At 38.5% G+C, this 14,373-nt stretch overlaps 1 protein-coding gene across 1 annotated transcript; it reads left to right on the top strand.

Annotated features, from left to right (window-relative positions):
* Positions 1-553: 553 nt before the first annotated feature.
* On the top strand, positions 554-11,629 carry LOC137278625 (tubulin-specific chaperone A-like). Its single transcript, XM_067811101.1, has 5 exons — positions 554-734; positions 3,174-3,279; positions 7,539-7,625; positions 9,114-11,115; positions 11,401-11,629. Exons 1-4 carry the CDS (start codon positions 682-684, stop codon positions 9,195-9,197), a joined length of 330 nt encoding a protein of 109 aa, XP_067667202.1. The 5' UTR covers positions 554-681; the 3' UTR covers positions 9,198-11,115; positions 11,401-11,629.
* The last annotated feature ends 2,744 nt before the right edge of the window (positions 11,630-14,373 follow it).

Here is a 14,373-nt window from a genome sequence, read left to right as displayed (position 1 = left end):
ATCGCACTGCGCATGTTTGATAGTGTAGACTGGTTTCCATGATAAGCCTTGCGGCTGGTTTGGGACCCCGAAGTGAAATTCTAAAGATATAAGTTAGATCTAATGTCTGCTGTGAGTCACAAGGCACCACGCGTTTACATTTGAACATAGACGTATATATAAGGGCTATGAGCAAATTTGTACGGTACGTCTCTCCGAACTATTAGTGTCATTGAATGAAGAAGCGGCTTTTGATGCTTTTACAAATGAGATACTAAAGCCAGAGTCAACTGACTATAAATGAAATCATTTGCTATGAGCATTAATAAAATTTGTTACTGAAAGCTGTGTCATTACTAAAGTGGTCTGTTGGTATTCTATATTTGTATTGACACATTAGGCTGAACAATCACAGCCCTGTAACTGGGAAAATAGACTATGAGCAACACTTGGATACTGGCTAGTAATTTTGTATAGAAGCGCATAGGGGATCACGCGTAGAAAGACACAGCTGGTAGAAGCATTGCGTGACGAAATTCAATGCTGATTGGCTACTTTTCTGTCCTTTACCGGCGTCCTGACAGAAGAGCTATTTCCGTGTCAAGGAACAAGTCCAGTCACACAACTTCACCGGTCGGCGACGAATGATCGAGTGTGCATTTTGAAAAAAATTGAGCAAGAGCCCTATTACCATATAATACGATGGACGACCAGAGAATAAAGCAAATCAAGATCAGGACTGGAGTTGTGAAAAGGTGAGTTTTGATGTTGTTACTCATGCGTGTAGTGTAATGCATTTGAAACATGAATCAACAACCCTTCACAAGGCATGACATTTGGTTGTGTAAACAAGACTCAAGATGCCAGGGACTACGGGTGGTATATGTTTTTGATTTCTGTTTTGATGGCGTCATTTGTCTCATCAGTGTGTCCTGTGATAGGAGGCAGACAATATATATGACAGTTTTAAGCAGGGTATAGCAATCGTTGAATATCTAAAGTCGCTTTTGACACAGTTTTCAAAGGTTTTGTAACTTTCCTTAACTACAATGTTATGACACCTATACTCGCAATTTACAATCATGGTGAGCTCTTATTGTCACTCAGTATCTGCCTGTCTACAACTAGATACTGAAAGAGCGTTGATATGTGACTTGTCTATCGATACAAGCTCTGACTCATCCGTCTTGCACAGGTCTTAACACAAGATGATGCATGACTAAATATAAATATGGTTCACACTGTTAATCTTTTACTTTCAAAACGATTTTTATACTCTTAAGCTTTGCAGAGTTTAATGATTGCCTTGGTTGTCAAGCAGTCACATATTAATTGCAGGCTAGTGACCAGTTACTGCCTACACATGGCTGTAGAGCTTGGCCTTAAGTAGATAGCTTGACTTGTACTTCCCGTAATATTTCATTCATTGACAACTGTGAACCTGGTGGAGGTCCGGGTTAGAGTGTTGGCTTTCAGTAACCCAGGCTTGTTTTAAGAGGCGACTAACAGGATCGGGTGGTCAGGCTTGCTGACATGCTTGACACGTCATCATATCCCACTTGCACAGATCAATGCTCATGCTGTTAATCACTGGACTGTGTGGTCCAGACTCGATTATTTACAGACTACCACCATAGAGCTGGCTTAAAACTAAGCTCAATCACACACACACTGACAGGTCACAAAAGTGATAGACTGCGAGAGTTAAAATCAAGCTGTCTGTTCAAGCGCTACAGCTAGGTGTTGGCGATAACTGGTCATTAGCCAGTACCACTTCTGAAAGAGAGACAAACAAAACCAGTAACTACAGTTGTTAATTGTAATAAGAATTGTTAACTGTAATAAGCTATCCATCCATAACAGCCTGACCCCACCACTTCTTCCCAACTGAATTAAAACGTCAGACTTAGGCAAAGGCATATGCCACGTATAACACTTCACAGGTTCTGATACCTTTTGGTATGCACTTCCTGAAACAAATCATCAAAAATGCCTATAAAGTTGAAATATAACACGATGAAAAAAAGCCAGTGAAATCAGAGTTCAAATGATTCACTTATTTTCCCCCAGTGCATTGGCGGGAGGTGTGGGAAAGTGGTTTCATCAGTTGTGCTGCGGAGCTTGCGGAGCTTGAAACAGTATGCATGCCCGGAGTATGAGGTTGTGAGCAGTAGTCTAATCTTGGTTGTGTACACAAATCTACCCATTATCTTAAAAAAATATATTGATTGTGATAAGCAGCCTATGTCCCAGAGAAATCTCAATGTCTGGTTTATTGACACTTATATGTCTGCATGTCTGCTAATGACAATATGCAATGCACAACTTCAATAACTGACCACATGTAATTTGAAATTAACACCTATCAGGCTTGTATGCCATAAACAGAAGACCAGCTAAGTGTATCGGCAAATGAGCCAGCCAATGAAAAGATATCATTACACTTGAGTGCACACCCAACGGCTCTGACTTGGTTCAGTATCCCAGGTCCTTTAGTTCAGGCAAAGTAGACCCAAGTACAAAATATTGCACTTTTGATTTGCGATTGTATGCTTATAATTTTGTTTATTTGTATTTTCATGGTCAGCAATGCATATTATATGTCATGAATAAGTGATAATTGTGTTTTAATTATGTTTGATTTTTGGTTGCATGTGACCTTTGAAGATTCCAGAAAATTTGTGCTCCTAACTTACTAGTTTTTGTTTAGAGATATAACATTTGTAAATGCATTTTGTGCAGTTTTCAAAAGAACTTGAAAGAACTATTTACTTTTTTGTATTATTTGTGCATTAACAAACATAATCAGCTAAATTTGATAAATGACTCTCACCAATTATTTTCGATCATTGATCGGTTGTAATGAACCAATCATCAGTTATGAGATTTGAACCACTTCTTCTCACTAGTCCAATACAACCAAGCCCTAGTTTACTGGTACAGCTCTCAGTGTAGCAAGTCTAGATTTTCCTCTGTCTACCTCACTGTGGCTGCTTTCCAAATTAAATGCAGTTCTGTATTTCCATGACAATTTTCTGAGACTAAGTGTTTGCCTAATACATGCAGGACACGAACACATTGTCCTGCCTGATGATACATCAACAGCCAGCCAAGACACAGTGACACATGCAGATGTCACCGACTTTTGTGTGAGGTTTGTATATAACATTAAAATGCTGTGGTTTCTGTGGCAGACTGACAAAAGAGAAGTCAATGTATGAGAAGGAGGTGGAGACACTGGAGGCACGGGTCAACAAGCTGAAGGAAGAAGGAGCTGATGAGCACGATGTCCGTAAACAGGTGAAGTGTCGTAAGGGTCATTGGCTTGCCCCTAACATTTCTAGCAGTTAGTTTGTACCTACCTCACATCAGTTTATTATCTCCTGGCAAAAAAGGATAAGTTTTACAGGCACAGAGAATGCGTTTACAAGAAGTAGGGTGTGCATGGCAAGGAGCAAACCTATTTGGTTTGTGAAAGGGACTGCAGCTACCGGCTAGTGGACCTGCAGTGCATGATGATGAAATTGATTCCCCCACACACTTCATCCATCTCACTACACATAATCGCAGACAATCTGGGACCCCTTCGCTTACAATGGCAAACACACCAGTGGGCAGGACTCTTACATGCTAGGACGAGTCACATTGTTAGGTCAGTGCTCAACTTATCCTTGTTTGCCAGTAATACATGTGAACAAATATATTTGCTGGGTATATTCCTTTCTCACTTTGCTACTTGGTGGACAGTCTACTGATTAGTAATGTGTTTTGGGTTATATTGATCAGAATACTTGAATAAATTGTTGAAAATATGTATTATAAAAACAATAACCCACCTGAATCAGTGATACTTTACTAGTATGGAAGTGTATCCTACAGCCAATGCATTAAGGAGGGTTTAGCAGTTTTTGCCATGTTTTGTCTACTGGAGACATCAGGAGAGATCTAATATGATAGTGGTCCACAGAAATCCATTTACGATTAGAGGTGTGACGATACAGTAAATTCATGATAAGTACTGCAATGCCTTGGAACGATACGATTCTGTTCAATGCAGTATGCTGTCTTTAGTTATTTTCTTTAATTACATATATTTTGATATCAAGAAACAGTCACCGATACATATCACAATGCGAAAAAAAGTATCGATATATTTATCGTCCAATCAAGTATTATGATTATCAGTACCATGATATGTTGTCACAACTCTATTTACAATTCATTAAGAAATATAAAACTATTGACACATGGAAGTGTAGATGGATTTTTATCCCCCTTGTCATGTAATGCAGGGGGATATAGTCGACACCTCATCCGTCCGTCCGTAATCATTTTGTTTCCGGAGCATAACTCAGAAACCGATCAACATTTTTAGACCAAACTTGATAGATATAATAATGTCAATGTATGGTTGTGCTTTTTGCTATTTACAGACTTTGGGCATTTCTATTTTTTTTTTGTTTTTCTGTGGAACATTTTGGTGTTAGTCTAATGTTGAGGTGGGCTTCATTTCTGGAGCAGAACTCAAAAACTGTGCAACATTTTTCTGCATAGCTTGGTAGATATGTGTGGCAGACCCCAAAGTGGTGCCTTTTGCTATTTACAGGTTTTTGTGATTTATTATTTTCTTGGTTTTCATGGAAACGTTTTGGACTTAGTCTCAAAATGGAGGGATGGGCTTCGTTTCCGGAGCAGAATTCAAAATCCGTTCTTTATTTTCCTGCAAAACATGGTAGATACCAATCAGAACCTAAAATGGTGCCTTTTGGTATTTACAGGTTTTTGTGATTTCTTATTTTCTTGGTTTCCATGGAAATGATTCTGACTTTGTCTCGAAAGTGAGAGGTGTGTTTCGTTTTCGGAGCACATCTCAAAAAGTTCCTAATATCTGTCAGCAAAAGTTGGTAGATATATGTGGCACACCCCACTTCTTAGAGGTTTTTGTGATGATAATTTTCTGGGTTTCCATGGAAACATTTCGGACTTAGTCTCAAAATGGAGGAATGGGCATCGTTTCCGGAACACAACTCAAAAACTTCTAAATATCTTTCTACAAAACTTGGCAGATATGTAGGGGAGACCCTAAAGTGATGCCTTTTGCTATTTACAGATTTTTGTGAGTTATCATTCTCCCAGTTTCCATGGAAACGATTCTGACTTAGTCTCAGAATGGATGGTTGGCTTCGTTTCCAGAGCACAACTAGAAACTATTTAATATCTTACAGCAGAGCTTGGCAGATATTTGAGACAGACCACAAAGTGATGCCTTTTTCTTTTTACAGTGTTTTAGCATTTTTATTTTCCTCGGTTTCCATTGAAACCATTAAGACTTAGTCTCGAGGTGGAGGGATGGGCCTCATTTCCAGAGCACAGCTTTAAAACCATTTCATATCTTCTAACAGATCTTGGCAGATATATGAGATAGATCTTGAAGTGGTGCCTTTTGCTGTTTACAGATGTATTGCATTTATGTTTTTCATGACTTCCATGGAAACGATTCAGACTTAATCTGAGAAAACATCAGATAACTATCAGATGATTTCTCCTTTCAAATATGAGGGGGCCGGGGACATATGTCGTCTTCTGATGACTATTGGTTTTTTCTTTTTTATCTCCACCAGCATCTAATTTGTAATGCGGAGGGGATATAGTCTACGAGGTGTTGACTATTGGTCTGTCTGTCTCTCCATCCGTAATCATTTTGTTTCCTGTTTATCATTTTTTTTTTCAAAATTGGTAGATATAATTAACTGAACCTATGGTTGTGCCTTTTGCTATTTGCAGATTTGGGGCATTTTTGTTTGAAGGATGGGCTTCGTTTCCAGAGTGTAACTCAAACGTTTTCTGCAAAATTTGGTAGATATATCAGTCAGAACCTAAAGTGGTGCCTTTAGCTACTTACAGGTTTTTGTGATTAATCATTTTCAAGGGTCAAACCATGGAAACATTTCAAACTTAGAGTGTTTCATTTCTGGAAAACTCGAAAACTTATTATTATCTTTCTGCTAAAACATGGTAGATATGTGAGCTAGACCCCAGAGTGGTGCCTTTTGCTATTTACCAATTTTTGGCATTTCTATTTTTTTCCGGTTTTTCCATGGAAACAATTCGGACTCAAAAGGGAGGGATGGGCTTTGTTGCCGGATCACAACTCGAAAACCACTTGATCTTGGCAGATATGTGAGACAGATCTTGGAGTGATGCTTTTTGCTGTTTACAGATATATGGCATTTATATTTTTCATGACTTCCACGGAAACGATTCAAATCTTTTTGGCATTTTTTAATTAAGTCAAAGGCAATGTTGAACAAGTATTTGCTTGGAAACAAACAAATTACAGACTATGAATTACAGTGTACAACATACAGATTTCAAAGCATGAGGAGGCCATACACAGTTAAGGAAAGGAGAGTTAGGGAAACATGCGAGAGTGCAGAGGGTAAACTCACCATATCAAATTGTTGGTTTAATCATTTTGAAAAAGACATAATCATTTTCTTTTGAAATCTGGGTGATCTTCACCCAAAATATATTTTTCCAAATGATAGTGATGTTTCATGGAATAGAAAAGTTGATCAAAATTTAATTCCACAGGGGCATATCTTGTTTTATTGATGTATTGCTTGGTAATGATAAAAATGTGGTTTACTAATACACTTGCCTCAGGGTCCTGCAGTAAAAACTTTGTAATAATAATACCAATGTTGAGACAAATGTCAGTCTTCAAATTGTACCAGGTTTTTTTGTTTTGCAGGGGGTATTAAAATGCACCCCATCCGTCTGTCTGTGCACAGGTCCATCCATCCATCCGTGCATATTTATCTTTTCCTCAGCAGAACTCTAAAACCGTTCAATATTTCTTCACCAAACTTGACACATGGATTGATCTAGTGGTGGACGGGTGCCTTTTGATAGTTTTGGAATTCTGAATAAAATATTTTTGGCATTTCCATGGCAACAATTGTGACTTAGACTGGATTTTGAGGTAATGCAGGGGATATTGATGACTCTGTCTTAATGGTATACCATGAAACGAACACACCCACATCAGTATATGGTACAAAATTCAAAATTGTAATAAAGTTTCTAATGCATTCAGTGTGTGTTTTATTAATAGAAGTGTAACATACTACAACATCTGTCCAAAAAATATTTTTAGTATTTCTGGAGTAGGATAGAAGTTTTTCTCTTTCAAAGTTAAAAAGATCTATGACCCCCAAAAGGAGCTACGTGCTGCCACAGTCCCTTTGCTTTGAATAGTCTGCTAATCCATTTAATCTTCATACAGGTATAAAGATAAAGATATAATATCTGTCATTTTCAACCCCCAATTTTCATAGTCACTTATTTATTTATTTCTTTTAATTTTATCACGTTTGCCGCCCCAAGTAAACTTGAAAAGGATGGTATTCAAATGTTTAAAGAAACATTTAGATGGGTTGTGTTCAAACGTAATCTAAAAAGACATCAAGTAACTGTCAGATGATTTGTGTCTTCAAATGTGTGGGGGCCAGGGAAATGTGTCATCATTCTGATGACTCTTGTTGCCATGGTTCCAGACTGAGGTTCTGCAGGAGTCGCGTATGATGATCCCGGACACAAAGAAGAGGCTGAAGACAGCATGCGAAGAGCTAAACCAGATGCTTGTGAGTACATCCAAGTACATCAAATGTTTTTTAAAAGCCATCTGCCACAGGGCAAGTGTCATTAAGAAAGTAACTTGTCTTGACTAATTTTCCACTTGGACAGATTTTTTTATATAATCATGATAAAAATATGAAAGAAAATCAACATGGTATTTGATGTTAATGTTTTCTTGACTATTTTTCAAAAAGTGATAAATAGCCAAGAAAGATACTTTATTATCGTTGCGGATTATCATTGCTACATTTTGGGCAGATATGAAATGAAGTTCAAGTTTATTTGCAGTTTGAAACCATAAACTGAAATTATCTAGTAGCCCACTGACAAGTAAGATACCATTGCCCAAGCTGAAAACTGATTCGTAACGGGGGTTGAGTAATCCCTGGTACGTCCATAGGAGAGTCATTAAAATTAACAGAGAGCTTCTTTATTATGATTCTTACTGAGATTGTGAAGCCCATTTTCTGGTGTCCCCGCCGTGATATCGCTGGAATATTGCTAAAAGCGGCGTAAAACTAAACTCACTCACTCTTACTGAGATAGTTATGATGTAAGTGGCACAGTAGCACTTATGGGTGTTGGAAATATTTAGCCACACAATACAGATTGATAAAAGCTGCAAAATCATGGCTCTGACATTGTTGGAAAATAGGGGTCTTGACACAATATTAGTGTGCTGCATAGCGTTATGGAGCTTGTAGAGTTCAGAAATAGTACCAAGCGTTTAATGCTGAATAATATAGTATGATGGAACAGTATTGGTGAGAATGATTCAAGTGTCATGGAGTTTATATTTTATCATGTTTATACAATTGCTGGAGGTGTATTGCAATAGTTTCACTGCTCAATACTAGTCAGGGATATTGCATTATGAAGCTAAGAAATGTAGAGTCATGGATCACTGCTGCTTAGGCCATGGAAACATTTGCTCCAGTAAGGGAGTGCCATGTGTGTTTGAACGGGACAATGGTCCTTCCCAGAAATAGCCGCAGGAATCCTGTCCAGGCCATTGACCTCTGCTAACGTTAGGCCAAAGTTCTAGAGCTTTGTGTAGTCTGGTGATAGTGATAGGTGGTGTAGCACTTAATCATGTGAATTACAGGATTGCTCACATCTTCAACAACTTCTTTGCCAGATTTAACTGTGTGAGTGACTAAGGTTTACATCTGGTTTAGCAATATTCAAGCAATATCATGATTGGGGCCATCAGAAATGGGGAATCGAACCCAGCTCTTTGCCATGATGAGCAAACACTAACACACTAGGCTGCTTCAGTGATTTAACTATGTTCATTCCATGAGGTAACATTGCAAAACTGAAATCCGGATTATAATGAGAGTCCATGGGCAAAGAATTATAGAATGAGAATTTCCTTTTGTCCAGACTTGATTTGATACCAACTTATACCCAGGCTGACATTATAATCAGCATATTTTCAGATTCTTCATTATCATGTATAACAAAGAGCCATTTTTTGTTTTTCTTTACAGCAAAAAGACTCTGATTTGTCAGAAAGAGAGGAATTTGGACAAGCCAAGGAGATTTTGGAATTAGCCCAAACAGCTCTAGCATAGTGTTGTCCATCAAATGTCTCTCATTCAGAAGTTTTTCTCTGCAAATGCTTGCTGTTATTTGCATGAGCAGATGGTAAAACCTGTTATGAATTGTTACTGTCTTACATCTCCATATTGTTAGGGGTCAAGGACACTGTATTCTCATGTAGGCATTTTGTGTGTATCAAAACTTATTATCAAGTTCAGAAGTGCAAGTAGGTGTTTATTTGTATTCAAGGGAGAGAACTCTTCAAAGTCTTGTCTAATATTTTTCTCATTCAGTGATGGAATGATTGAAACACTGCAGTCCCTCCCTACAGGCAGAAATTATTATATAAACGAAGGGATTTTTCTAGTTTAGGCAGTTAAGGTTCTGAAAAAGAAATCACAAAATTCAAATCCATAGAATTAGAAAAGTTTAAAATATTTGTTTTTCATATGAATTACGTTGTCAGAAAAGCATTACAACACAATGGAAAACACATAGATACAACTTTGTAGAACCAGTTTTGACTAATTGTATTTCCAAACAACTAATCTCTCAAGATATGTGCGTCTATTTTGTTTTCATTTGTCATAATTCCAGCTGTTTAAGATTATGCTGAGACTGGTATGTATGCCAACCTGATGGGTTGTATGTCTGACTTTTAGGACTAAACCACATTCACGGGGGATATTAACTGTTATTGCTGTATGCTAGAAAATAGTATGCTTGTTTACTTGTTCGGATGGAGATTGGAGTCTGAAAGTATCACATCAATATCTCTCCCCAAGTGATAAAATACTTATCCCCCTGCTGCCTTTAATCTATCTTGTGATGCTATAACAAGAACTTTTGTTGTGTAAGATGACATGTTTATGTCACCTCATGTTGAAGTCACAACACAGTACGGATTTCTTCTGTACATGGCATTATACACTGGGTTGTTGGGAGGTCATTTTCATCTGTGAGAGAAATTGTTACTTTAGTACGTTTATCATGTTAAATGTTATGTTGCTTGTGAGGTGTTTCTGTCCACCATGCTCAAGTGTGTTCTGAATGTTTCTGTTCCTCAGAATTAGACTGGCATAATGCTAATTTTTAGTCTGGACTAATGCTAACTATATACCACATTGTATACAAATTGCAGAGGCCCCTCTCACATTCAACAGGACATGGGAAGTTTGCCTAAACATACCTTCTTCAGTAATGGTGACATTTTGCAAATATAATAGCTGGTAAATATTATGAATTTTCAGGACAATTGACTATCCTTGGAGGACCACTATCAATACCATCTTGGCACAAGATGTGTTCATTGAGGTGATCGTGGGTAACTCGAGCCCACTACAGATTGTGTACTAAGATATCTCTTACTGTTGTACAGGTTTTAAGTTCATGTATTCAACAGCAAATAAACCAATTGAAAAATCACCTTTGAGCTTTAAACCATGAAAGGTCATGAGACAGTAGTACCATACTCCTAGTGTTAGGGAGCTGGGAGTCAGGAGTCCAAGTGCCTGATTAAGAACAATGGATGTCTGACGTGCGATCCCAGAGCCAACTAGATTCCTTAAACCCCCATTCTCAGATTTTGACTTTGAATGATTTAGCTGTGGTACAGAAGTGAAGTATCTAAATAAGGTCGGACTCTTTGGTCTCCACAGTAAGAGTAGAGTTTAAATGATTATAATGTCTGCTTTCTGAAAATTACGTCCACAGAATGTTTTTATCATTGATCTTATCCTTTGTGCAGTTTGTGCAATTTGACCTTTTTCTCAACAAGTCGTTTTAAACCAGCTTCATGGCCTTATAATTCCGAATGTGCTAAATCCAGTCTGTAGGTGTTTTCTCATAATGGCGATGTTTAGCATGTGGATGATGCAGGAAAAGAAGTTTCATATCACCAACATTTATGTTATTTATCACTGGACTGTGGGAATCAGTCTGGCTAGTCAGGCCCCGATTTCTCGAAACAAACTTAAGTCTGAGTTTTGACTTAAGTTCAAGTTTTTGCTCAAATTTGAGAAAATGCAGGAACATGCATTTTCCAAAATGAAAGGAAATTGGTATTCAGCTCAAACACAGTAAACAATCTGAATTTGGTGGACATATTTCTTTAGTTGTTTGGACTTTTTTAGTCTATAAAATGCAGTTGAGATAAAAAATCAGCTGTTTCAAATTGTCAAACTCAGTCTGAGATTTGAGTTAAAACTTAAGTTTGTTTCGAGAAATCGGGCCCAGATCTTTATTTTCATTACTGCTTAGCTTGTGGGTAGCCACATTGTGTGAAAGTTCTCTCAACTCAGTTGGATGTGTCTGCTAATGTGCCCTTGATGGCTGATTCCACTGTCCCAATCAACCCATCATCCCGTGACCATCATGTCAATGTCTACCCAGGTACGACCAAGTCTCTTATGTTCCTTTTCGCATGGAATGTATGGCAAACTTCATGAATAAACGTTTTATTTAGGTGAATGTGTTTCATTCTCACACTTTACATATCACAGCCTCTCATAGTACTGTATGCAGACAATGCGAAACATTTATCTGAAAAGAAATGCATTTTGTTTATCACAATATGCCAAGACATCTGACTGCTTGAAATTGTCATCCAGCGATAGTGAATCACCATCCTTTGTCACTAGTCTCCCTTATTTTTTTTGTCTCTGCCTCTTGGCAACTCTGATGAGGACATCCTTGCTACTCCTACTGCTTAAAGTTGGTTTAGGATTATCATAATATGTGCAGTGAATATTTAATTATATCTGATACTTTGGGACTGTCAAAATTTCAGTAGTGTTTGCTAATCCAGGTGGTTTCGTTGTGTATTTATTGTATTAACATGAGCTTCCTGCATCATTGAGAGTGATAAATAACTGAAAGAATGTCACTATATTTGACTGTTGTTAGAACAGTCAGGTGCAGTTCTTACTCAAAGATCTGAATGAATAAACCTCTAGCTTTAAGGATTTCCATCTGTATGACACGTTTGTTGTTAAAAGGTGCTTTTCAACATCTTCCTACACAGATTGTACCCAGTCAAACTACACAGTAGTAAGAAACGTCATCAGTAATCACTAACATTACACAATATGTTTTCCCAGACCATGTGAAACTGAATCAATAAGAGGCCGATGTGTATTGGATGCCTCACTTCAGTGGTGGAGTACGGTAGGTGTATCCAGATTTCTGGAGATAGCGAGCTTTTCTAACAACCAGGCAGAGTCACTCTTCTATTACAATACGATCACTACAGCCTTCGATATCTTACGAGCTTTTCTGTCATTCGTAATATTTATTCCCAGGTATCAATATTTGTATCGGGCAAACTCAAACCATTAGATTTGTCTATCATCAGTTTCGACCTAAGGCCGACTCCACACTACGACCGAAGATTTTGACGCATGCGTTGGTCCGTCTGATTTTATGTGCACACAACAGGCGTTTTTCCACAGTTTATGAACTGCGTTTTCATTCACGATTTAGGCAGGGCTTAAATTACGTCCGTTATTTCTTGCGTTGCGTCGTGCGTTAGATTAAAAAAAACCCCGCAGGTCAGTAATTTTATCACTGGAACCAAGCAAGTTAGCCGCGATCGTGGCAGTGATGGAGGAGGAAGAAGACACAGGGAAGGAACTGACAAGTGTAATCTCGGCACTACAATAGTGATATTTAAGAGAGGGGATGGTGCTACATCCACCCAATCAACGAACACACAGGGACAGTTCTTATTGACGAATGATAAAGGAACTGGAACTGGAGAAATACTTTCCTAAAAAAAGAGTTTCATGATATACGGTCTCAAACTGAAGATGTGATTGATTAAACGAGAATATGCTAGGATGCTGACAGCAAGGTTTTTTTTCTCAAACATGTTTATGGGATGTTCAACATCTAATGTCCGGCGTGATTTCTTCACACCCATGATGTCTGAAAGTATAAATATGAACTATATAAACTAGCGTCCAAAAGAAACACCACCAAATATTTTTACCCCCCGCCGTGCGTTTAGCGCGAAGCGGGGGATATAGTATTATGCTCCGTCCGTCCTTCCGTCCGTCCCTACGTACGTAGGAATTGGAATATCTTAAGAACCATTCCGTGATTCTTTTCATATTTGGTACCTGTGTTCGTCATAGGAAAGACAGGTCTCAGTCAGGTTTGGTGACCTTTACCTTCATTTCAAGGTCACAAGGGGGCTTTAACCTTTTACCCTTGTCGGCTCGTGAAAGTCCCGGGGTAGAATAGGCCTTCAGCAACCCATGCTTGCCATAAAAGGCGACTAACGGGTGGTCAGGTTCACCGACATGGTTGACACATGTCATCGATTCCCAATTGAGCAGATCGATGCTCATGTTGTTGATCGCTGGATTGTCTGGTCCAGACTCGATTATTTGCAAACACAAATCGTGCTAACACTGAGTGTTTTATTGTAGGAAGCAGTCACTTAGCAACAGTATTTAATGGATTACAAGAAGAACAACGATGCAGCTCGTGATCTGGCTCATTAATGACATTGGGGTGCATTATCCCGTCACCTTACGTGCCGTACCTGTACATGAGCGAAAAGTTGATTTTGATGCGTGGTTTTTTTGACGCAACGCATGACGCAACGCTTGACGCAACGCATGACGCAACGCATGACGCAACGCAAGAAAAGTCGGACGAAGTGAAAAGCCTCCCGGTTGACCCTTTAGAATGCTAACATTTGGACTATCCCATCTTAAATACGAATGTTAGTCCTGGCTGTATTCGTGTTATTTCTTGGTTGGGTGGGTAAGAGTTTTCAAGAGGTTGTATAGACTACAGATTAAATCTCATGTGGTACTCAGAGAATCTACCTTGCCATGTGTTTATGGAAATACCTGTGCTTTAGTTAATCGGGAGATGAGGCCCTACATGTTTTCCAATATTGTTTACTTTGGCAGCCAAGGTCTGAGATAATGACGATTATGTATGACATGCTCATGTCAATAATGGTTTTCACCACCTTCAGTTTTATTAACAGGACTTGGGATGACAGCACTTTGGAAGTGTTACCATGGAAAAGCAAGCTTCTGTTTTTTAACTAATTCTGTAAAGCAGATTCACAGCATCGCATAATTTCCAAAGGTTAAAGTATTTGCCGATGAACCCAACCACCGGTTCCAGGTAAGTCAGCTTTCCTCTCCGCCCCTGTCCTCTGTCTGGTATCTTGGAAGAGACACCGAGTTG

The sequence above is a fragment of the Haliotis asinina genome, chromosome 3 (genome assembly GCF_037392515.1).
Source record: "Haliotis asinina isolate JCU_RB_2024 chromosome 3, JCU_Hal_asi_v2, whole genome shotgun sequence".
NCBI classification, from domain to species: domain Eukaryota; kingdom Metazoa; phylum Mollusca; class Gastropoda; order Lepetellida; family Haliotidae; genus Haliotis; species Haliotis asinina.
This window is presented reverse-complemented; position numbering and strand designations above follow the sequence as displayed.